The following is a 24,307-nucleotide window of genomic DNA, read 5'->3' as shown; positions in this document are numbered from 1 at the left end:
ACTGTATGTTAATTGCAAATAAACATAGTTTTAGGGGTTTAATTGCTTAAATATTAAATGTTTATGTTTGGACTCTCTATCACTTTAAGATACTGTACAACCTCTAACTGAACACCCCTATCCAATTGAACACCTGTCCATTTGACCACCCATTTTGACATTATTTTATCTTTTCGAGCCCATAATATGAACTGATCAATAAAAAAGTGTCCACAAAATCAAATTAATAATGAATCATTTATATCAATAACAATTAATTATCTTGTTGTCCAATTTCAAAGCTGTGAATTTTTTGTTAAAACTTTGAAAGCAACACCGTAGCAATTATCAATACCGGTCTCAGGCTAGTAGTAGCTCTCTGTATTACTTTCTTTTTACTCCGAAGTAGCCTACATATATAAAAAGCGGCTTAAATTTACGATGGTGGATAAACTTTCAAAGCAACAACATAGAAATAATTACTGTCTCAGGCTAGTAGTGCTTCGTTGTTTAATGCGGTCCTAATACTTTGAAGGACATGCATATAAAACCGGGTTGCAATTTTTAGACCGAAGGTTATGTTAGCGAGCAAACCTTTAGCACTATGTTAGTGCTAAATGCAGCTACATGTAGATGTTCATTTCATCAAAAGCAACAATCAGAATGCAGCTGTCCGAGCAAACTATGGAAATATTTTTGTTTTAAAAATGTTAATTTTTGTTTCTGCATGTAATATAAGTTGGTTTGTTTATGTCACTTATTCATGAATATATATTTGTACCATTTAATAGAGTATTGTTGTATAACTTATAAACCTGTAGAATCATATAGCAAGTTATTTAATATCATCCTTGCGGCTATCTTAACACGGCTTACAATGGAACGATGCTCAAATCCGCTTCTATTGCACATAAAAACCAAGTTGTGGCTGCAAACTGGAGCAAAAAATCAATGAGTGCAATAAGCTTTCATTTAACAATATTAAATTTAGATATAAAATATAAATGTGTCTTCAAATTTGGAATGAAAAAAATTTGAAAATTGCAACAAATTGCAAAGGACACAGGCTATAATATCATTGCAGGTCGGATGCAAACAATATATATCAACTAATACAGATATTTCTCGGTATCTCGATGCACATTTATTAGGAGATATTTGACCTATGGGAGGTTAGTTAGCAGATTTATTGCATTCAAAAGGTTTAATATCGCTCCACCAAAAAGAGGGCAATATATAGGCAACATTCGCTTCTGTCGTATACATATAATAGGGCTAAATATATTTTCCAAAAATTCAATGTATATTTTATATCAAATTCCGTGTATTCAGGTTGGTACACAGAAGTTGATTATTGATGCTGTTAAAAGTTTAAGCCTCCTTACACTTTCAACAGTATCAGTAGTCAAATTTCATGTACCCACCTGAGTAGACAGCGTATGATATCATGTAAAGGAAAAAAATGTTTTCATTTTAAAACCTGTCAAAGCAGTTTATCATCTGCATAAATCAAAGCAGATAAATCCAATTGTGTATTTTTATGTTTTGCATTTATACAGGTATTTTAAAGAGTTATTAAAGTGTTTAATGAAACTGACCTTAAGCTCAGTCAAACAAGACTCAGACCAATGCAATTGATTTTGACCCAATAGTTCAAAAACTTGAGATTAGCTAGTTATTTGATAAGCGTATAGTAATTAGCCCTTTGGGTGTTAAGTTCACATTTCTGCAAATCTACAACAGCTCAGAACTGATGAAACTTACAGACCGGTGAATAAGCATAATGTAATAGCAGAAAACCGAGATCAGGGCCGGCTGCCCAGTCAACTTTACGATCGACCCCATGACCAGACTGAGTCTCACTACGGTTGTAGATGAGTCAGCCGGGTACACCCAGATATTTAACAAAGGATCGATCAGCTGTGACCACAGAAAAGGGCGAAGCCTGCGGCACCAGCTAGTTATATTAGGAGCCTGATAAGACAAAAAAGGCAGATATAATAAGGCAGATATAACAGCAGTCTCCATGCATGTTGTTATTTGTATATGCACACAATAACTTCATGTACTTGTACACATAGCACACATATATAAATTCATATTGTTGATACACTCCGGGTATTTAATCTTGAGGAGACAACTGGCAGTTTCCTTTACAACAATATGATTACAACATATTTGCAAGCCTGGTATATTCAAAATAGAAATATATTTAGATGGCCAAAGAAATAGTTTTAGACAGTTAGAACGAGTATTTAATTAATAGTGGTATAAAAAATAGATAACAGCAAAATTGCACCAGTTATATCGCGATGTTGCAAACGCTTTTTCAAAATTCAACAACCTTTTTAAAACTTAGTAAATGCTTTCTTAACCAGAGTTCCAAAACAGTATCAATCTTTAAATATCTATGAAATATTAAAATAAAATGCCATTTTCCTTAGCAATTGTTTCCTCACAAATGGAAAAAAGAGTTGTTTTACAAAATCGATAATCCGAAACCATGTGTTTCTATAAGAAGACAAGTTTGAACAGGGTTTATGTCTAACAGTGTTACAGTCTCTTTTAGTTTAAATTCAAAACCATCGTTATTAGAGAATTCTGTCTTTAATTTTACAAAGTTTCTGCTGTCGATAATCATATTTTGCTTTACACAAGTTGATTTGGTAAATTATGTTATGTTCAATAAATATTATGTTATATATAATATAAATGTGCATTAATTTAGCCTAGCTGGTCCAAACTGCTTTCAAATTATCTAAACACTGCTAGTAGCAAAATAAAATGGCTAGCATTTATGAATTACAAACTAGAGCTCTAACAGTTGTATTTCTACTCAAAAAACAGGTTTTGTTGTATCTGGTATCATCTTGTTTGTTATGAGGCACCTAAGACAAATAATAATAACCATGTTCTGTTGTTGAAAAGCTTTTAACGATGAATTGCTTATTTTGGCTAAATGAACCGTGTTGTAGAAGAGCAAGAGCCTAAACAATATTTGAGGTTTTTCAGCAAAGAAATGCTAAATAATAAATAAAAGCTTTCTTCTTTAGCCAATCATCAGCACAAAAGTTTTATATAGGTCATAATAAATGTTATCAATCATAAAATGGGTTGTCTGTGATCTCAAAGTTAGGGATTTTACTGTATTTTTAGATTACATCGACATTGATATTTACTAAATTAAGTAACATCGTTAATTTACTGACTTCCTTCATCAACACGTTTTAATGACGAACAACATAATGGTAACAATGCTTCCAGTTCCTGTAAAGGTGACTCAGAGTTTTCTGGGCAACAGGTGGTTGAAGTTTGGGACAGACAGCTTATGGTTAGAGCTGACAGGCATCAGCAGCGTTATGCTGCAGAGGACGATAAGACAATGGAGGTAAATTTATATTTTACTTTAAAGAATAGAGAAAGCATAATATTTTTATGCTTTATCATTTATCTTGAGGTGTTGACTGATGTTCTAAAAAAAGAATCAAGGAGATTGACCAACCAGAAGCTGAGATATAGCCAGCCAAACACAGGTCTACCAAAAACATAAGTTTTTTGGTAGTCATCAATATATGACGTATGAAATCGACTTGTGTGCCATTGGTCAATTAAGCCAACTAATGCGCTCTCCTATAACAATCACGGCGTTTTAATTGGTTCAATCCCTGGAAGTATAGAACAATCAAATTGGGCCTAACAATCATTGCTCTAAGAATTCCGAACCAGTCCCTCTGACGTGTAGATTAGTTTTAGAATAAAATAATTACACGCATCTATTAGTTCGCAACAATCTGCTATCACTTTCTACAAATTATATTAGTTACATCATTTATTCTATACGCAGTTATATTATTATTTTGTGTAATATGCATTATGATTATAATATTAATCATAAAAAATAATCATAGATAAGATAAAAGATCAATAGAAAAATCAAATCAAAAGTTATCGTTTTCTTTTTTTACAGCAAGAGCAGCACGGTCAAGTTATTCTTTTTAAGATTATGGCTGTAGTGAACTTACAGTCTGTTAATAGTGACGATAATCATGAAAATCAACTAAATGCTGCAGTAGATACACAATAGAAAAATGATGAATGAACTAAAATTCACATCCTCATTTCTTATTCTAAACGACTTGCAATCGCGGATGTTGCATATAGACTATACACGCGCCGTTCGTTGAACAGAGGATCTTCGGAGCATATCCGTGGAGATCGAGTTAAAATTTGAAGCACAATAGTCAAAATATGCTCTTCTGTTTTGACAAATCACGGCGAGGGGTTGTGGGCAAATGCCTTTACCACACAATGTTTGCTTGATTTTCCTGAGAAACCAGAGCTAGTCTGTAAATTATTTACTATCGCGAGTAGCTTTTCACATCTCGTAGCCAAAACAATCATTATACGTAACGGCGGTAAGGGTGCACAACTCCGGCACATGAACATTAAGTCGATTTTATACGTCACAGTTTTCGGGATTTTCGAAGGGTTTTCCTCTGATTCTTTATTAGGTAGACCTGTGTTTGGCTGGCTATATCTCAGCTTCTAGTAGGTCAATCTCCTTGATTCTTTTTTCAGAACATCAGTCAACACCTCAAAATAACTAATAAAGCATAATGATATTATGCTTTCTCTATTCTTTAAGTCCCCTATAGATATACCGTTGTGTTTACATTCACATTATATTTCCTTGTTTGAGACTATAATGTAACTTCCTGTGCACGCATGCAAGATACGGATGCACAGTGAGTTTTTGACGGCTTCTTTTTGATCTATAGCATCCAGCAATACAACAGCTTAGTGTAGATTGATGAGCAAGTGTTGAAAATACTAAAGCTAATAATTTTAGATTTGATGAGTACAATTACTAATTAATAAAATTATAGCTTTTTGCTATCACCAATCATCGTTTCATGTTTTTATTGTTTTACCTAGCTATAATATTTGCTTCAAATTTTTTTGGTAGTTTTAGCTAGTGAATTACATTTACGATTAGAATTTATATTCACTTCTCAATTGTAAAATGTGAGGAAAATTGATGGATCAATCATGCTCATTTTAACTCTCAGAAACAAAGCTTCAAGTTGTTGGCTTGGCCTACTTATGCTTTTGTTGAACATTTATCCATTTTAAAAATTTACACTCACAGTTTATCCAACTCCCAATTTAAAAGCTTTCAGTAGATACGCGTTAGAACGACATATATATATATATATATATATATATATAATAAACTAGCTGCATTACCTGTCAACGGGATCAGATTCTTGTACAGCAAGAGGTTTATTGAGAGTTGTCTTTCATACTGTAAAACAACTCCAACTCTGCAGTTACATCTCCCTCTCTATGTCTCTCCCTCTCTTCCCTCTCTCTCTCTCCCTCCCTCTCTCCCCCCCCCCCCCCTCTCCTCCTTGCTCTCCCTCTTTCCCTCTCTCCGTCTCTCCCTCCCTCTTCCCCCTCTCCCTCTCTCTCCCTCTCTCTCCTCCTCGCTCTCCCTCTCGCTCCCCTTCTCTCTCTCTCCCTCTCCCCCCTCTCTCTCTCCCTCCTTCCCTCTCTCTCTATCCCTCCCCCTCTCCTCCTCGCTCTCTCTCTGCCTTTGTCTCCCTCTCTCTCTCCCTTAGTTCCACGCAACACATGCGGATAGACAACGTTTCTGGTTTTTCTGTCGGGCGTATGAAGAAACAGTTTTCGGCGTGTGCCTACTTTTGAGCAGGTGACGTATAGCTGGTCATGGCTGATGCAGGGTGACAGTAAGTCAATAACAGCTGCTCTCTTTCTTTTCACAATAGCGTATCGCAACCCTCGGAGTACTCATGAAAGTTCTGTAATAGTAAGTTACAGTAGGCCTACTCGTAGCTGGAAAAAAAATAGTAACTCGGCTGCTGAAGGAAATGAACATGACCCACTATCACGAAAAGCGGCAAATCCAACGTTATTAAGTAGTGGAGATGTGGCAATTCATAGACAATACAACATCGTATAAGAAACACTTACCTTTTTGATGTGGAAATTTAGTAGGTGAGAAATGCGTTTTTCCAGTGGCTCCAAGAAACAAACGTTTACGTGACCTTCTCGGTACACGTTGGCAGTAAATATTAATTGCATGTAAATAACTACTCGTTAATTTATTTTATTTAATGAATAGGCCTAGTACATTTGTATAGCTGTATAGACCCTTTTGTATAGGCCGCAGAACTCAGGAAAGGCGCTTAATACACAGAAAATTTGCCGCTTAAAAAGCGTGCTAACTGGGGATTTCGGTTAATGCACTCGAGCGGTGAAAGAAAAACAGCAGAATCGCCACACCTTTATATAAGCCGCTTGGCTCAAATCGTCAGAGAAAAGTAGCCGCTAATAGTCCATATTACGATATTACGAAATTACGATATTTAGTATTCATAAGTATTAGTTCGGTTAGCTTTGTTCGACCGAATGGAAAAAGAAATTTTTAAATTTCACTTTTAATTTTTTATTTCTATAATTTATTTACCGTTACTACACATATTAATTACCGGTAAGTTTGCTTCGTACGATCGAATCGAAAAAAAAGACCGCCATATTTTTTATTTATACTGCTCATATTTGGGAGTTATCGGTGACTCAATATATCGAGAAGACAACTCATACTATTAGCATATCAGTATTTATCGTCCATCACTACGATGAATAGCAGGTTACGTATTATAATAGAGGCGTGTACTAACCGGAGATTCCCGTTAATGCGCCCTAGCGGTGAAAAAACCACAGAATAGACACGCCCTTATATAAAAGTAGCGGCTAATAGTCCGAAAAGTACGGTACTCTATAAAGCGGACAGACAGATAGACAGACAACGATTGCCGTTTATATAGTAGATAACATATATTTACTATATTTATTCTATTGATTACAGGATGTTTATGTGGTGCTACCAGCAGTGGGTCACAGCAATGTAGCTGTTAGTTTGGAAGCTGCCATAAATGGGAATAAGAGACATGATTGTGTGCTGCAAAAACCATGATATGTTTTGTCTGAGTTTGCTGCAGTAGATTAATTTGTCCTAATATATGAGCTGAAACTATGTGAGTGGGTACGACTTGGGTGGATGTTTTGAATATAAGCTTTATGTTAATATAAAAGGTTTTTCGCTTGCGACAATTATATAATAAAATAATATTGTTGTAAATAATGCAAAACATGATTAGCAGAACATTGAATACATCATCGCCACGTTGCCACCTGTGCTCAAGTCTTGCCAGATAGATGGATTTATGAAGTGCAATCAGAGCTGTATTGACAGGTACTTTTACATAGCTTGACTCAATTCCTACATACCAAATAAAAAGAGTCCAAAAGAGTTTATGCTCCACAGTGCTAAGAAAAAACAGGTGAGCCGACAAACTGCCAACCAGGTACAAGAATGACTTTATTAACCCCATACTCGGTATGTTGGTTGATTTCAAAGAAGTTGACGCTTTGCGTTCACTATTTTGGTCAACTTATTAAACCATTTGTTTAGTACTTGAATCCACTACATAGAATCAAATGTGATCAGTGAATTTTTTCCTACAAATTGATAATAAAGATTGTTAGTATTGTATATCTGAAAGCTAAACAGCTACTAATTTACTACATAAGTGAGACGATAGAGTAAAAGGATTATTACACAAGAATTACATAACATATAGGTAAGTAAATATGAACAAAGAGTCTGACAACGTCTATATACAAATACGTGCGAATGACTGCGGTAGATGTCAACAACTAGTACATATTCAACAATAATAACTCGATAACGTTGACTAGACATGATTTTTAAGGATCAGTTGTTTTAATTAACAGCATAGCTTTACTTAGTAACTAGTTTCCGGTGTGGGTAGCCACATGGGTGTGCCGATACAAAGACCTTATTCTACTTAGATTGCTTGACCCAATTACCGCAGTCCGGTAGAATTGGAGAATGTCGTCTATACATTCCCTCTCTGACATTACTTGACTTGTTTTAACTCATCTTACTCAAGGTGACAATACTGATTCTGAAAGTTATTGGTGAATTGGCAAAAGTATAACTGATGTCTTTAAATGAAATCATTGTTTGAGGCTAAAATCCTTTAACCACCTAGATTGAACTCAAATTTTAATGTTAAAGCCAAGTTTACCAATTGATTAGATCTCTTTCTCTAATACAAGGTGAGCAATGACGGTTCCATCAAATCTATTTAATGAGTGACCAGCCGGCATATGTAAAATGTAGGCATGATATTGCTGAAGGATTGTGATTAAACATAATCCATGAGCTTTAGGATCAGTGTTTAAAATAGGGGGATACGCAGGGATACGGTGTATCCCTAAGAAGAAATTATGGGTGTACTCTCTGGAAAGCGTATCCCCTAACATTAGTTTGCTCATATACTATTAAAATGCAATAAAATGCTACCTAAAATGCTAATCAACTATGCTACCTTGTGAAAAGCATAAATTCCTTCATTTTTTCTTCTAGCAACACAATCAACAGGCGTCCTTGTCACCTGTCCAAAGACATCATCAAATAACTTGAGATTATTCCATGTGCAAGCATTTTCTTGGTATTTTGCTAATCGAAGTAAACTTTCTCAGAAAACTTATCTAATTTAAGTTCTAAAGCAAATTTTTATTTTTTCCTCATTATCATTCTTATTTGATTAATGATGAATCATCATGGACCAATTGATAGTTACTTCAAAGGTGAGTGAGAGTATGTGGTGATTGATTTACCTTACTAACATTAGAAATGATTAGATCATATTTTTTGAACTAGAAACTTATAAATTCCTTACTTATCATGTCCTGAACTAGAAATGATAGCTGATCACAGCCATGCCACCAGAAATGATGGAATTATGGCAAAGAAATGGTAGGATCATTTACCTTCATTGTGATGCCAACTTGAATCTCTCAGTTTATTTAAAGGTGTACCCCAAATAGCTTTCAAGTGGAATGGGTAGCATTTTCACATCAGGTGCACAGGCTGTTATGAAACCTCAATTAATCACAAAGCTTTTCTGGAATATCTGATGGGAGGACTGTATATGTATCACACAGCTCCAAATAATTAATATCATGCAAGGCAATGCTTGTAAATTAATGTATTATTTATAACTGACCAACTCATTACTTAAACTATGCTAATACTACGTGTATAACTGACCAACTCATTACCTAAACTATGCTAATACTACGTGTATAACTGACCGACTCATTACTTAAACTATGCTAATACTACGTGTATAACTGACCAACTCATTACCTAAACTATGCTAATACTACGTGTATAACTGACCAACTCATTACCTAAACTATGCTAATACTACGTGTATAACTGACCGACTCATTACTTAAACTATGCTAATACTACGTGTATAACTGACCAACTCATTACCTAAACTATGCTAATACTACGTGTATAACTGACCGACTCATTACTTAAACTATGCTAATACTACGTGTATAACTGACCAACTCATTACCTAAACTATGCTAATACTACGTGTATAACTGACCGACTCATTACTTAAACTATGCTAATACTACATCAAACCTAAGCTTTATCTTAGATGATTAGAAATGATAAAAGTCTGAGGCCATTAAATTTAAATTTTAGCTAATTGGGGCACACTTTTAATGGGTGATATTATTGAGATTTAAGATGATCTCGGTTTGCTAGGTTTCCTTTTGTGTATGTTAAAAGATGAGACTGTATGTGATTGCTTAAAAATTAAACCATTCTCATTTTTCTGAGTAGTTGATTTTCTAGGGAAAACTTGAAGATTTCCTTCTTATTTTTTTGTTGCACTGATTGTTTCTTCCAAACTCATTTCATTTCCATTTTAATGAATATATTGTTGTACAGGAATTAATTCAATAAACATTGTCCTCATCTATGAGTCAGTTAATGTCCATTGAATTACTTCCTGTACAACAATGTGTATATAATATATATATTCTGGTAGAATTGCAAATAAATCAGTTAGTTAGCATACACCTGAGAAAATATTTCCAACATATATCTGTGAAGTTAAGCACTCAAAATGAATTTACTGTGTAATAAAATAATATCAATTATACCATTGCAAAATATTTGCTCTCTCTGAAATGCTGTGAAAATTAGGTACATGTATAAGACAGACTATCTTACACAAAATCTTTGCGAGGGAGTTTTCTCGCACTCCCTCTACCGAGACGGCCCTCCGGCGCCCCTCTCGGACTCTTCCCGCCCCGCTACGCGACTTAGGCCGACTGCTAGCCCCAGAGTCATCTCGCCTACCTGTCACCATAGAGTACCCTCGTAACAACCCTTACACTTCAAACACTGTTTAGGATGTTCTCTGCCAGCACAACAAATATATGTGAATTTGACTTGAGAGTTAAAAACCTAAAAAAACCTAAAACGCTGATGACTGTAAACTGTCAGTCATGCTGACAAACACACTGTTGCTCGAAAGGAGGTTAATTACAGGTATCATACATTATGTTGCATATACTATTAAAATATTTGGCAGCAGTTAGAAGAGCTAGATATTGTTCTGCAGGTAAGTAGCAATGATCCGCTGAAGATATCTGAGACACCTAAAGCGTATGATGCCTTATGGTATCTAGTAGTGCTGGGCACGAGTATTTCTTGGTCAACGGGTTTAGACCCGCCCCCTTCTGTTCGGGTTTTTCGAGTATCGGGTAGCTAGTAGTGCTAGGCTCGGGTATTTCTTTGCCTACGGGTTTTTCGGGTATCGGGTTTGTTGATATGGATTTTATGTTTAAATTTTTTAAACAGATATATCTTCAAATTTACAAAGCAATTATATTTCATTTCAATTTATTTATCATTTTTCACAGTTTTTATTGACTGACATTCATACTCGCAGCGTTAACAGGTAGATTGTTAAACAGTCAAGATAGTCTGGGACTACAGGGTATTTTTGTGTCAACAGGTGGCAGAAAATAGGGTCTATGGTAGCTTAATACTTAAGCATGTTCTATGAACCTCTCTGACTTTTTGTAGATGGTGCTCCAAATATCATAAAAAACTTTACACTATCGGCTTTTTCTGTTAGTTAGGCTTGTTGGCTTAGTAAAACTTGGTTATTGTGAATTATGTAATCCATAATAGCTAGCTGTGGTAATCAATTTAAACAGAGTTATTAAATTTTCACTGCTACCATCAACGCTGATAGCTGTTTCTAACAAGGCGATAGCGGAAACCGACTAAGAACCTATGTGTCATCGGTGATAGCGAACACGCGCCGTATTAAAAAATGGCATAGATTTGTTTACGAAGCCGATTTGGCTAATTGCGCAAATAAAATTTGATGCAAGTATTTCTTCTCACCTTTTAATGACAAGTAATCACTGCTTGACTACAATCTTTCTAGTAGGCATAGTAAATAAGGTATGATATATTTTATTTTATCTATTAAATTAAAGACTCGTTAAACCCCATTGTTATGCCTCCTTAGCAAAAATGACACATAAATGCCCTGCGGTCCCAGACTAAGAGCGCAGGGTGCAATAGACCGAGTTTTTGCTAACACTACCCGACCGATCTGTGTACCAAAACCCGAACTTGAAAGTCAAAACCTGAACCTGAAGGACCGGAATACCCAAAATCTCTATTACCCGATACTCGAGAGAAGATAAACCCGCGAGTTCAATGAGTATTACTACCCGCACCCAGCACTAGTATCTAGTCATTTTTTGGCAGGATAAATATGGTTACAAAATTTAGCTTATACAGACTGATATACACATAAGAGCCAGGTACCCAAAAGGTTTCTGCTAAGATTTTTATTCTAACAGACTGATGGCTTATATTGGTGTCTTTATTTACATTAGCAGGTGCCATAAGCTGTTTTGACAGTTTGCAGTTACCAATTTAAACTAGAAAATTTACGTTTACCTGCACACTTAGACGCAACGGAGAGTTGATAACTACATCCACCTACATGATGAAGTGGCTGATGAAGCAATGCAAGCCGAATGGTTCAGATGGTAATATTACCTTCATCATACACTGGGGGCCCACGCTACACACAAAAAACTTATACAGGATGCACTGTCATATGAGCAAAATTACAAAATACCAAACCCATTCATCGTTCATTTCAGTTATCCACTGCAGAAATGGAATAAAATTTCATTAAATTGCTGCCTGGCCAGCAGAGCTATTGACAGACACAATATTTTTGCGAGAGTGTTTCACTTAAAGAGAAACAACTGATGGATTGCATCATTACTGCCACAATATTTGGTGCTGTACTAATTGTTGCCAAACGTACACCATGTAATTGCAAAAATGTGAATGACATCATTTACTCATTAACATTCGGTCATGCTAACACATCAGGTCAGAACAGATTGATTGTATCATTTTAGCAGAGGTTCCAAATTGAGTGGAAGACCCTGAACTCTTCTTCATTGTTATCAAGCACATGGTACATAGTTCAAGTGACTAGCTGACCCTCTGTTTGAAAGCGGCGCAAGTTCAAAGAAGTACCTAAAGGTTCTCATTTAATACACAGTCACCAGCTTAGATGGTTATTTAATGTATATTGATGTCCTCCTGACGGCAGAGGTTTCATCGTACACCATATATTGGGAGCTGTTGGAGAAACCTACCTAATTACTTTTGACAATATATTAATAGTGCATGACTGCCTTTGCTGTCCAAAGTATTCAATGTACACAAAAATGTTGAGGCTATTCAACTCAGTGAAGTCAATCAAATACATGTGAAAATATGTCAATAAAGGTAGTGATCAAGCAGTGTTTGATTTGGAAGAGATACAGCACAGCTTGATGAAGAAACTTGGTGTGAAAGTTGAAGGTACATCAGTGCATACAAAGCATTTCGGCTTATTTTCCGTCACCCAAAATTAAACAACACTGGACTGTTCAGCATCTGAGTGATCATCTCGAGGATAGCTCGAAACTGTATTTCACGGAATCAAATTTTTTGCAATAACCTCAAACATCATGCAGTACTACCCATACAACCTTTTTCAAGCTTTATAAATTTAATAAATATTTCAGAGCATTCTTTTATTGTCAGTTTTCAGCTTTTCTCATCGTTCACTCATCCACCAAATGCTGGAAGAGATGAGTTCATGAAGCTGCAGTGCCTGATTATTCTTGCGCTTATTAAAGTTATTTCATAACATGAATTTACCATGCTCAAGCCAAAAGTTATGAATGCAATTTTTTTTGCACTGTGCCCGGTATTTTCAAAATTGAAGTGCTGTTAAAGGTTATGCCAATGGCCTTTCCAGGAAGCTTGCAGGTTGTTTGGTCTGTTGGAAGATAATCCAAAGTTCAGGGAGGCACTGGAAGAAGCTGAAACTGTAGGCTCAGCTGAAAAACTTTTCAAGTAGTATGCTACTATGTTGGGTACACGCCAGGTTTCCCACTTTTTTCAGCTGTGGTAAAGGTTTAAAAAACATGTGGTTAAACAATTTGTCATAACTGCTTCAGGATCAAAAACTGGAGTTGACAGACACAACTTTTATTCATAATGAGAAGCAACTGCTTGAAGTCCCAAACAACAATCTCCTAGTGTCTGGATACTTTATTGTAGTGTCTGGAGGCCTGCTAAGCAGGATTAGAGATGTACTCAAAATAGTATTTGACTGTGAACAGCCATATTGAAACCAATGAGCCGCTGCTGTTTAAAGAGCAAAGAACAAGAAATTACTTAGTTTTTAAGAACATTAAAGATTTCAGGGAATGCGACTATTACTGGCCAACTATTACTGATATTACAGCTACCTTACTTCCTGATGGTCACACAAAAAATAAGAGCCTTCTGATTTAATCAAACCTGAGAATCATGTGTGCAGTATCGGTAAGAAAAGTGTATTAAAAAGAAAATTCTTATTGCGTAGGAGTGCATAATGCCATACAAGCTAGCATTTGAGGCTGGGAATCTTCCACTAAAGGAGACTGTTCAAAACAATTGACTTGGAGTTGGGTCTTTCTCTAACTTTCTGGAGATTTTTGCCAAACATTGCTAGTTTTGCAAAGAAGCACACCCTTTTATAACACCGACGCTTGCATAAATCATCATTTTGTGGCCATCTGTTGTGCAGCTGCTTTTGGTAAGAAAAATGCGCACCGCTATACCTGGTGATAAAACTATTCAAATTTATTATGCTGGACTGCTTTGTATTGGTGAAAGGTGTCACTTGAACGCCGCAGAAATTCTAAGGATTCAACTCCGAAACGTCAAAAAAGATTACCCTATTCTAACAGGGAGATTTCTTGGTAAATGGTAATTGGAATTCTGAGCAAGCTATTTTTTGCCCCCAAAAATACGCAACTGTTCCCAGAAACTCAAAGCTGTTTGGCAATGCATTGACCTTCTCATCTGAAGGTCTATGAATGCCTCTCACATATTGGCTGTTTAATGGCCACTAAACAGTCAATATGTGAGAAGGCCGCTTTTAAAAACTGCACCTTCCATTTTTTCCTTACATCAGTTGTGAAAAAAGTTTATTAAGGTTGATTAAAACTTACAATAAAGGAGAGGCAAACATTGCCGAGCCCGAAATAAATAATAGATTGCTAAAACAAGTTTAAATTATATTTTAAGTTTATTAAAATATTAAAATTTTGGTTTAATTTGGTGTTTAGTGAGCTAAATTCAAGTCAAATTCAAAGTTTACTTAAGGTTTTATGTTTTAGTCTAGGGTAGCGGATGTGTCGCTGACCTGTCTCTCTCCCACCACTGTTAGCCCCTAAGTGAGTCTTAAATGGAAGAACTAATTACAGTACTGTACATAATAATGTTACCATTTATTGGAGATCATAGCCACTAAATAAGTATTTATTACTCTGTAATTGTAGGTACTGAATGATAAAAATTAAAAACATTGTTTTCCACCATAATATCCTGTTTTATCTTGTATATATGTGTAAATATTCATATATAAACCGTAAAACCTATAACTGAATGCCATGGCACTCTATTTTTCAAATTTTCCTCCATAGTGGCGGTTAATGGGAGGCGGCGCTCAAATAGAAGCTGGCGGTGTTTTTTTCAAATGGCTCATCAGATTTTTTGGCGATAAATTTAATCCTGTTACGGGCAAAGCGAATGCGGCGTAAAGTTTGCTCTCTTTTTTTGGTGGAGCGATATTAAACCTTTTGGATGCTTTAAATCTGCTAACTTACCTCCAACTTGTCAAATATCTCTTATTAAATGTGCATTGGGAAACCAAGAAATATCTTTACCAGTTGATATCTATTGCTTGCATTTATCTAATAGATATCTTTATTTACTTCACAGAAAACACAGAGCATATACATATACAGGGTGGAGGTAAAATGAACAACCACAAGGCACCCGAGTGTATTTTTGAAATTTAGTAATCAGCAATGCAGCACTACCATCTTATTTGTAGCACTTGAAAGTTAGTGGAGTGTGCTTCACTTTGGAGATCTTATGTCTAGTATAAGAAAAGTAACCCTAGAAGACCATGACTTGTATGTGCATTGTTAATAAACACAGCCTTTTGGGTTTCATTGCATAAAGTATTAAAGTTTATTTCTGCACTCCATGAGCTTGAGAGATATTATATTAATACTGCAATATTTTAAAACCCATCAAACTCTACTATCACTATCAAACTTATATGTGAAACTACGATGCTGTATAGACAAATGATCTTCATCATTATAGATATAAGCAAAAATAAAACAAAAGTAAAACATATATTTATACTTTTACAATAAATTTGTAGAGCTAGCAGTTGAAATATGTAGACAGTAAAGTGTTGGCACTGTGTATAAAAGTTGCGCAAATCGAGACCTCTATAGTCTTATTTTGTTTATACTATTATACTTTGATATTATTTATTAATTTTGCATATTAACTTTTATATAAATGAAGTTGTGAAGGCACTATCAAATGGCAGCAGAATGTGGCTTTACACTTCATACAGTGTTCATAATAGACTGCAATAAAACTTTGCTTAGAGTTTTCATGAGTAAATCTAGTTGAAGTTAAACTCATCCCTCTTACCTGTCTGGGAGCTTACAGATATCATTGAGTGACAAGTCTAGTTCTTCTAATGAAGTCAGTTTGGTCACTTCCTCAAGTACAGATTGCAGATCACCATAAATTTCAACTATCTTCAGAACCTTCAGCTGCTTTAGTTTGTCCAACCTAAAATATGATGAAATGCAAAATATGAAAAAAGGGCATATTACGTTATACTCCCCATGTTACAGTTAAATTATAAATAATGATTAGAAAGAGATTATGTCATTCAAATGACAATAAAAATATATATCGGTGTTTTTTATTGTTAGTGGCATTACATCAGTAACTGAAACAAATATTTTTAATTCAAAGAATTAATAAAATACCTTTAAGTAGCAATGTTGAAAATAACTTTTTAACCGTCTGGTTTTAAAATATTAATTGTTTATTAATATGAAATAATAATTATTAATAATTTAAGAAATAGATAAATAAAATAAATAATTTCAATATTTATTTATTCTTTCATAAATGTGTATGGGCAAAAATAAAAATGAAAATATTTCAGGTTTTTATTTTGTGATTAGACAGTTGGAAAGCTATAAACATGCAATTTATGTTATTGGTGTTTTATACATCAAAATACTTCAGCCCTGCAAAAAAGTTTAATGGCTCCAATAACCATTAGCAAAGCAACATTTTTGTCTAATGATCTAATTTTTAATATCACTTAATCTTATCATGGAAATCAAAAAACGACCATTTCTGAATAAGATACATGTTATACTTTTACCTCATTTATATCTGAGAAAAGTTTTTTTGTGCAGTTTGAATAAATTAAGAAAAAAATAAAACAACTGTAAAGGTTTTCAAACTTTGCCAAACAACTGTAACTTTCAAACTTCATATCATGAGGAAAAATGTTTTGTGCAGGTTAAATAAATTAAGAGACAACATAAAACTTTTTTTTTCACTTCACGTTTAAATGTAAATGTGAAGTGATTCACAAACAATAGCTAAATTAAGTCTTTCTGCTAGAGTTACAATAAAAGGTGATTTAATAATGATACAATTAATACAGACTGGGAGAGCAAAATAAAATTCCTGAAAATATTGAATTATTAATAACAATATGTGCATAGAAGTGTGTGTGTGGGTGCGTGTGTGCGTGCGTGCGTGCGTGCGTGTGTGTGTGTGTGTGCGTGTGCGTGTGTGTGCATGTGAGTGTGTGTGTGAGTGTGTGTGTATGCGCGTGTGTGTGTGTGTGTGTGTGCGTGCGTGTGCGTGCGTGTGCGTGTGTTAAAAAGGTTACTGTTTCAACAGAAGCTATTCATCAAAACTTTGAATGTGACGATACTGGTACCTCTCGATACTGGTACAAATATAAAAATGAGATATCAGACTGTCTTTGTCTGACCGATCAGAGAGAGAATGTACAGACTATTCCTACTCAATATAAGACCGTTGTCCACGTGAAAAGTATTAGCCTTGACCGCGAGTTAGCAATTGAACTTTGCGAAAAACTGAAATTAGAAGTTCACGAAAACACAAAAAAGCATTGTTTCATAGAGTTAATATAGTTTCAATTAATACGTCATTTAAAGTGTGAAATTGGTAAAAGGGTATATAGAGTAAGAGCTGCGAAACTTAAGAGTCGTCATAGACTTGTGGTTAAACAATTGGATTACAAACCTGCGGGTGCAATCTTCGAGAATTCTAATCTAGCAGGATGCAAAATTTTAATTCCCAAATTTTTAATAGCTCTAGCCGGACATACCGAAGAACGAAATTAAACAGATGACAGACTTAAATTGTAGTATTGTTAGGATTATTTTACTTTGTAATACTTATACACTGTCAGTCCTGTGTACAGTAGGATATCATCATGTCTAATCATTATGTACACTATTATACTCAAGTGTGGAAATGTGGGTGAGTGAGCATATCGTAGCGCAGCTGGCTAGGAATTCAAATATCTAGGTTCAACACCCGTGTAGTGATGTGGTTTTTGTATCACTCTGGGTGACACTATCACTCAATATTTGATAATAGTGCGGGTTCAGACAGTTGGACAGACAGATGAGCATGGCTCTTATTATATTAAATATTAATCAGCAAGTCTCTGTAACACAATTATATGTTCAAGATGAGGTGATCGTGTAAGCAAAAAAACTATAATGCAAAATAAAAACCAATGTTTTATGATCTGACCTATTTAGTAACTGAAATGATATTATCATAACATTTGCTCGCATCTGTGAAAATCATTTGATAGTATGAAATAATGTCCATGTTTTTATTAAATAGACATATAAGTGTTTAATATTTACTAAAATGGGCATCTAATACAATGTGGTAAAATCATATGAAAGATAAATTATTGATTTCCTACTGCAATGTTTTTCCATATTATATTCAGTAACAAAAAGCTCTTCTAAAGAACTCTCAAGGAAAGGAGGCCAATTGAGAGAGGGATCAATTTTGCGAAACTCCAACTTCACAAAGTTGAGAAGCAATTTTAAAACAAAATTGATGAAAGAAGATTTCTTTTAACTAACATCCTGTTAGCAAAATTACTACCGTGTATTAATAATAGCTTTTGCTGTACATAAACAGGTCATACCTTTCTATCTGTGAGACTTTATCTAGTTGTAAATGAGTCACACGTGGAGCGATGTCAGGTAGTGACAGGCAGTTGACTCCTCTAATTCTAAGGTGAGTTATATGATGCTCTCCAATTTCTGCGGCAATTTCTCTCACATCGGTCACATGTTTGCAATCGAGTTCATGAAGCTCACCTTCCCATTCTGGTTGACCGGAATGCCTGAAGCCAACCAGAGTAGCTAAAATAATAAAAATAGTTATTAAATGTATTTACAATTTATTTGAGAAAATATTTCAAAAATAGCGCACTACAAGTGAAATGCCTGGCGTTCCACAGGTATTACAAAAAGCTTATAAACAGTGGCAGGTAAAGTAGTTGTCTGCCACTTGCCAATAGTCTGGCACATTGCCAATGGCAAATTCGACCAAATGTTCATGTTGCTAATCGTATTAATAAGAGTCGCGACAGCGAGCTTCAGTGACGTTGCGCCGTAACATAATGCAGAGTCGCTATGATACTTTAACCTACATAGATAACCACTCATATAGCCCAACAAATCCATTTCATCTTGCGTTGCTTTATCTAGCTCTGCCTTGCGTATGCAGATGGTTTATAAACACTGACTTGTATCATCACTGCTATAGAAGAGAACAAGTGTGCTACTTAGGAATTACACAAATCAACATCAATAATAAAACTGAGGTGCAGCACAAGGTCATTTGCAAATAATATACCATTGACTAGAGATTCCATCTAGAAAAACGACATGGTAACATGCAATCAGCTGATCATACAGCCTTGCCTCTACAGTACAAAACTAGCAGCTCCTAAAATAGAAGAAAAGATGGTGACATGGGGCTTAAAAGCGTGCAACAAGCAGTAAAAGCAGTAAGAAAAATCTATCACTGAAGTGTTTGAAGGTGAGCAATGCTCTTTGTCTGACCAAGAAAGTGATAATGTGAAGGCTATTTCTTTAACTTGTACAATAACAAGTGGAGACTGTAGTGGAACGAGGGCTATTTAGTAATTGAAATGATATTATCATAACATTCGCTCGCATCTGTGAAAATCATTTGATAGTATGAAATAAAGTTCATGTTTTTATTAAATAGACATATAAGTGTTTAATATTTACTAAAATGGGCATCTAATACAATGTGGTAAAATCATATGAAAGATAAATTATTGATTTCCTACTGCGATGTTTTTCCATATTATATTCAGTAACAAAAAGCTCTTCTAGAGAACTCTCAAGGAAAGGAGGCCAATTGAAAGAGAGATCAATTTTACGAAACTCCAACTTCATAAAGTTGAGAAGCAATTTAGCAATTAGCGGCACTCGGCTGGCTATACTCTGAGTGTTGTCTTTCCTTGCTTATGTAATGTTACGTAGTTTTTGACCTTGACATCGGTGATCATTCTGGGCGCTAGGTAACGCAATAAACTACGAATAAAACCGCAACTCTTCAATTCTACCTTTAGCCAAACGCAATAATACTACAGAGACAACAAGTTATCTAAACTTGTTATCATACAGCATAGCAATGTTTACAGGAGAAGCAGGGTGTTGGGAAGTGAGTGCTGACAGTTTTTAGTGTTTGATAAAATATGATTTATATTGTCACAATTATTACAAACTGAGAAAACAAAATAAAACTCATGAATGTGCTGAATCAATAATTGAAGAGAGTACATAGAAATGTCTCTATAAAATGTCACTGTGCAAAAAAAGCTATCTATCATAATTTAATAATTTTAATGCAACAATATTATACTGGTAGTAAGGTGAAAATGAGGTATCAGAATTAAAGACGTCACTGACGTGCGCGAAGGTAAAAATTTTTATTTGTCTGATCAAGCGCAAAGAATATGTAAAAGACACTTCTACTGCCTACTTGAGACAATGCAACGTACAACTGTTTGTTTGAAAAGCAACGTGGTCAGAGGTGAATGCCGACAATTTTAGTGATAATCCTGAGAGTTTGGTTGCTTGTGAGATAGAATTCAGCCTGGTCAGGGGCAAACAATTCACACTTCAGTAACTGGGTCCTTTCTCAGTGATGATTTTCTCAGATTACTTTATGAGTCAACACTCCAGTTTCAATAACAGTAATATCAGTAACAAGCAGTAGTTTGATATTAAATCAATATAATATGTCATTAACACAAAAAACATAAAACTGCGAAATTACAAGAAAATTGAGATACAAGCAAATTTTGCAGCAAGTTACTACCTTAAGATACAAGAAATATTTGAGATACACACTGGTTTTCAATGGCCATTAAACAGCCAATTATTAAGAGGCCGCTTTTGAGAGCTGCATAAATAGTTTTTTCTTGCTGCATCAGTTGGGAAAAAGTTTAATAAGGTTGACTAAAACAATGAAAGAGAGGCAGACATTGTCGAGACTGAAATGGGTAATAAAATCTTAAAACAAGTTTATTTAATTTTTCAAGTTTGACAAAATATTAAAATTTAGCTTTAATTGGGTATTTAGTGAGCTAAATTCATTCAAGTCAATTTCAAAGTTTACATAGGGTTTTATGTTTTAGTCTAGGGTTCCGGACATGTCACTGACATGCCTCTCTTAAACCACTGTTAGCCCTTAAGTGAGTCTTGAAGAGAAGAACTTATTACAGTAACATAATAATGTTACCATTCATTGGAGATCATAGCCACTAAACAAGTATTTACTACTTTGTGACTGTATGTACTGAATGATAACAATTGAAACATTGTTTTCCACCATAATATTCTGTCTTATGTGGTTCTTCGTAATATGGAAGTTTTATTCAGTTACTTTATATAGGAAATATTGCCTTGACATTCAAGAACCTTGACATAACAGCTCAGTTACTGAACGCACCATGATCGTATGTTGAGGTTTGACTGTACAATATATCAGTCCAACATACTGTACAACATATCAGTCCAACATACTGTACAACATATCAGTCTAACATACTGTACAACATATCAGTCTAACATACTGTACAACATATCAGTCCAACATACTGTACAACATATCAGTCCAACATACTGTACAACATGTCAGTCCAACATACTGTACAACATATCAGTTCAACATACTGTACAACATATCAGTCCAACATACTGTACAACATATCAGTTCAACATACTGTACAACATATCAGTCCAACATACTGTACAACATATCAGTCCAACATACTGTACAACATATCGGTTCAACATACTGTACAACATATCAGTCCAACATACTGTACAACATATCAGTCCAACATACTGTACAACATATCAGTCCAACATACTGTACAACATATCAGTCCAACATACTGTACAACATGTCAGTCCAACATACTGTACAACATATCAGTTCAACATACTGTACAACATATCAGTCCAACATACTGTACAACATATCAGTTCAACATACTGTACAACATATCAGTCCAACATACTGTACAACATATCAGTCCAACATACTGTACAACATATCAGTTCAACATACTGTACAACATATCAGTCCAACATACTGTACAACATATCAGTCCAACATACTGTACAACATATCAGTTCAACATACTGTACAACATATCAGTCCAACATACTGTACAACATGTCAGTCTAACATACTGTTCAACATATAGCTTTTGAGAGATTTTTTTAGAAAGATAGCGATTAGTTAAAATTTAAATAGTTATATAGAAAGATTAGTTAATATCCGTTACCTATAAAAATATTGGTTATGAAAATAGTGGTTTGTTAAAGTTTTTGACATTGTATTGGGGATATCAAAGTTGTATTACCACTTTTTGTAACGGAAAGATTATTTTCTTTTCAACAATACCTGATTTAGCCGCGATACGAAGGACATGAGCTAAGTATTTTTATTTTTTGTTAAATATTGCATTTTGCATTCATATATTTACTATATATTACCAATTTACTATATTTTAGTATATTTACTCTATATTAGCTATATTTATTACTTATTTGCTTAATTTGCTATCTTCGAATGTGCCGTTTCAATTTGAATGCCTTAAATTTCCTATTGGTTGGTATCTTGGAATCTTTGATTATTGGGGGTGCAATATGCACCACGCCTCATTTGTTAGCAGAAGTCAACAAACAAATGTTATGTCTTCACACATAATATAATATAGAGTTATCATATATCACATACAGTGTTATGTCTTTACTTATAGTATAATTTAGAGTTATCATACCTCACATACAGTGTTATGTCTTTACTCATAGTATAATATGGAGTTATCATATATCACATGCAGTGTTATTTCTTTACCCATAGTATAATTTAGAGTTATTATATATCACATACAATGTTATGTCTTTACTCATAGTATAATATAGAGTTAGCCTATATTACATACAGTTTTGTCTTTACTCATAGTATAATATAGAGTTAACATATATTACATACAGTGTTGTTGTATCTACTCATAAAACAATATAGAGTTAACATATATCACATACGGAAACAGAAAATTTGCATTCTGGCAGTTTTAGTTGAGTGGTTTTCATATGATTACATAGATTTTTGCATGTGCTGACACAAATAACCTTTTCCATTTATGACTTTCAAAACATTTATTATGATCAAAACAAAGCTGAGACAACAATACATTTGCCCAGACTGCCATCCTTTTGTATTTTTGAATTATTATTTTTATCTCTTGTTTATATAGTTTAGTAGTACAACATTTCTAGCATGGGTCTTTTAAATGTTCTCATCATTGCCGGTATTTATAACTTCTGCAAATGTTTTTGTCAGAGTTTTTGGGTGATTTGGAATAGATAAGAACATTTGTGTCGTGAAATCACTTTCTACTGACAAAATTTGATACTTTTAAAGTGGTTTCCGACAAGGTTTTACTCACTAGGCTCCTCGCGAAAGAAACTCTCTCTAAAATCATCACTGTCTTCTCTCTTTTTAGATGAAGTGGTACCCATTGCTAGAAGTAGACCTTCATCTCAGTGACGAACTGTTGTTGATTTTCATTCAGGTTGAGTAGTTGATGAATGTTGGTTTTGTCCATGGAGTTACTGTATATATAACAGAGAGACCTTGGAAACTGGAATGAAAGCTGGAGGATCATTGGTTACTCAACAATCATGACTGAATTACATTCATTACCTGCTGTGTTTAATATTGAAATGCTTAAAGCAACTGTCGGCAACTGCACGTAATATTATACGAATATTTGCAGCCATTAATAGTCATGCTGCAATCTATGCATAAAATGATGTAATCAGCTATACCCAATGGACTTTCTCTAAAAACTTCAAGCAATTTTCTTTTTTGTAAAATAGGCCTACATGTTATTTATAAATATAAAATTGTCTAACATTGGTATAGTTAGTTTTAACATGTATTTTGATAATAAAATATTTGCCAAAATGTCGATAAGCACAATTTACTGACTGATCATGCATAGTATTATGTTATTAGATCATATTTCTTTTTTGTTCATATTACATATACATGATAATTGTATAATGCTGACCAGTCTGTTCATATTACATATACATGATAATTGTATAATGCTGACCAGTCTGTTCATATTACATATACATGATAATTGTATAATACTGACCAGTCTGTTCATATTACATATACATGATAATTGTATAATGCTGACCAGTCTGTTCATATTACATATACATGATAATTGTATAATACTGACCAGTCTGTTCATATTACATATACATGATAATTGTATAATGCTGACCA

General features: G+C 34.4%; 1 protein-coding gene across 1 annotated transcript in view; it reads right to left on the bottom strand.

The window, feature by feature from the left end:
* The window catches only part of LOC137388305 (leucine-rich repeat protein lrrA-like), a 51,458-nt gene extending 27,932 nt beyond the window's left edge, over nt 1-23,526 (bottom strand). The window contains exons 1-3 of the mRNA XM_068074794.1: nt 23,454-23,526; nt 18,591-18,810; nt 16,007-16,150 (exon numbers count right to left, since the gene is read on the bottom strand). Of these exons, the coding sequence (XP_067930895.1) occupies nt 16,007-16,150; nt 18,591-18,810; nt 23,454-23,526 (437 nt within the window). The remainder of the gene's footprint in view (nt 1-16,006; nt 16,151-18,590; nt 18,811-23,453) is intronic.
* Nucleotides 23,527-24,307: the final 781 nt, after the last annotated feature.

Source organism: Watersipora subatra, chromosome 2 (assembly GCF_963576615.1).
Source record: "Watersipora subatra chromosome 2, tzWatSuba1.1, whole genome shotgun sequence".
Taxonomy (NCBI): Eukaryota; Metazoa; Bryozoa; class Gymnolaemata; order Cheilostomatida; family Watersiporidae; genus Watersipora; species Watersipora subatra.
The sequence above is the reverse complement of the archived record's forward strand: the minus strand, read 5'-3'. Positions and strand labels throughout refer to the sequence as shown.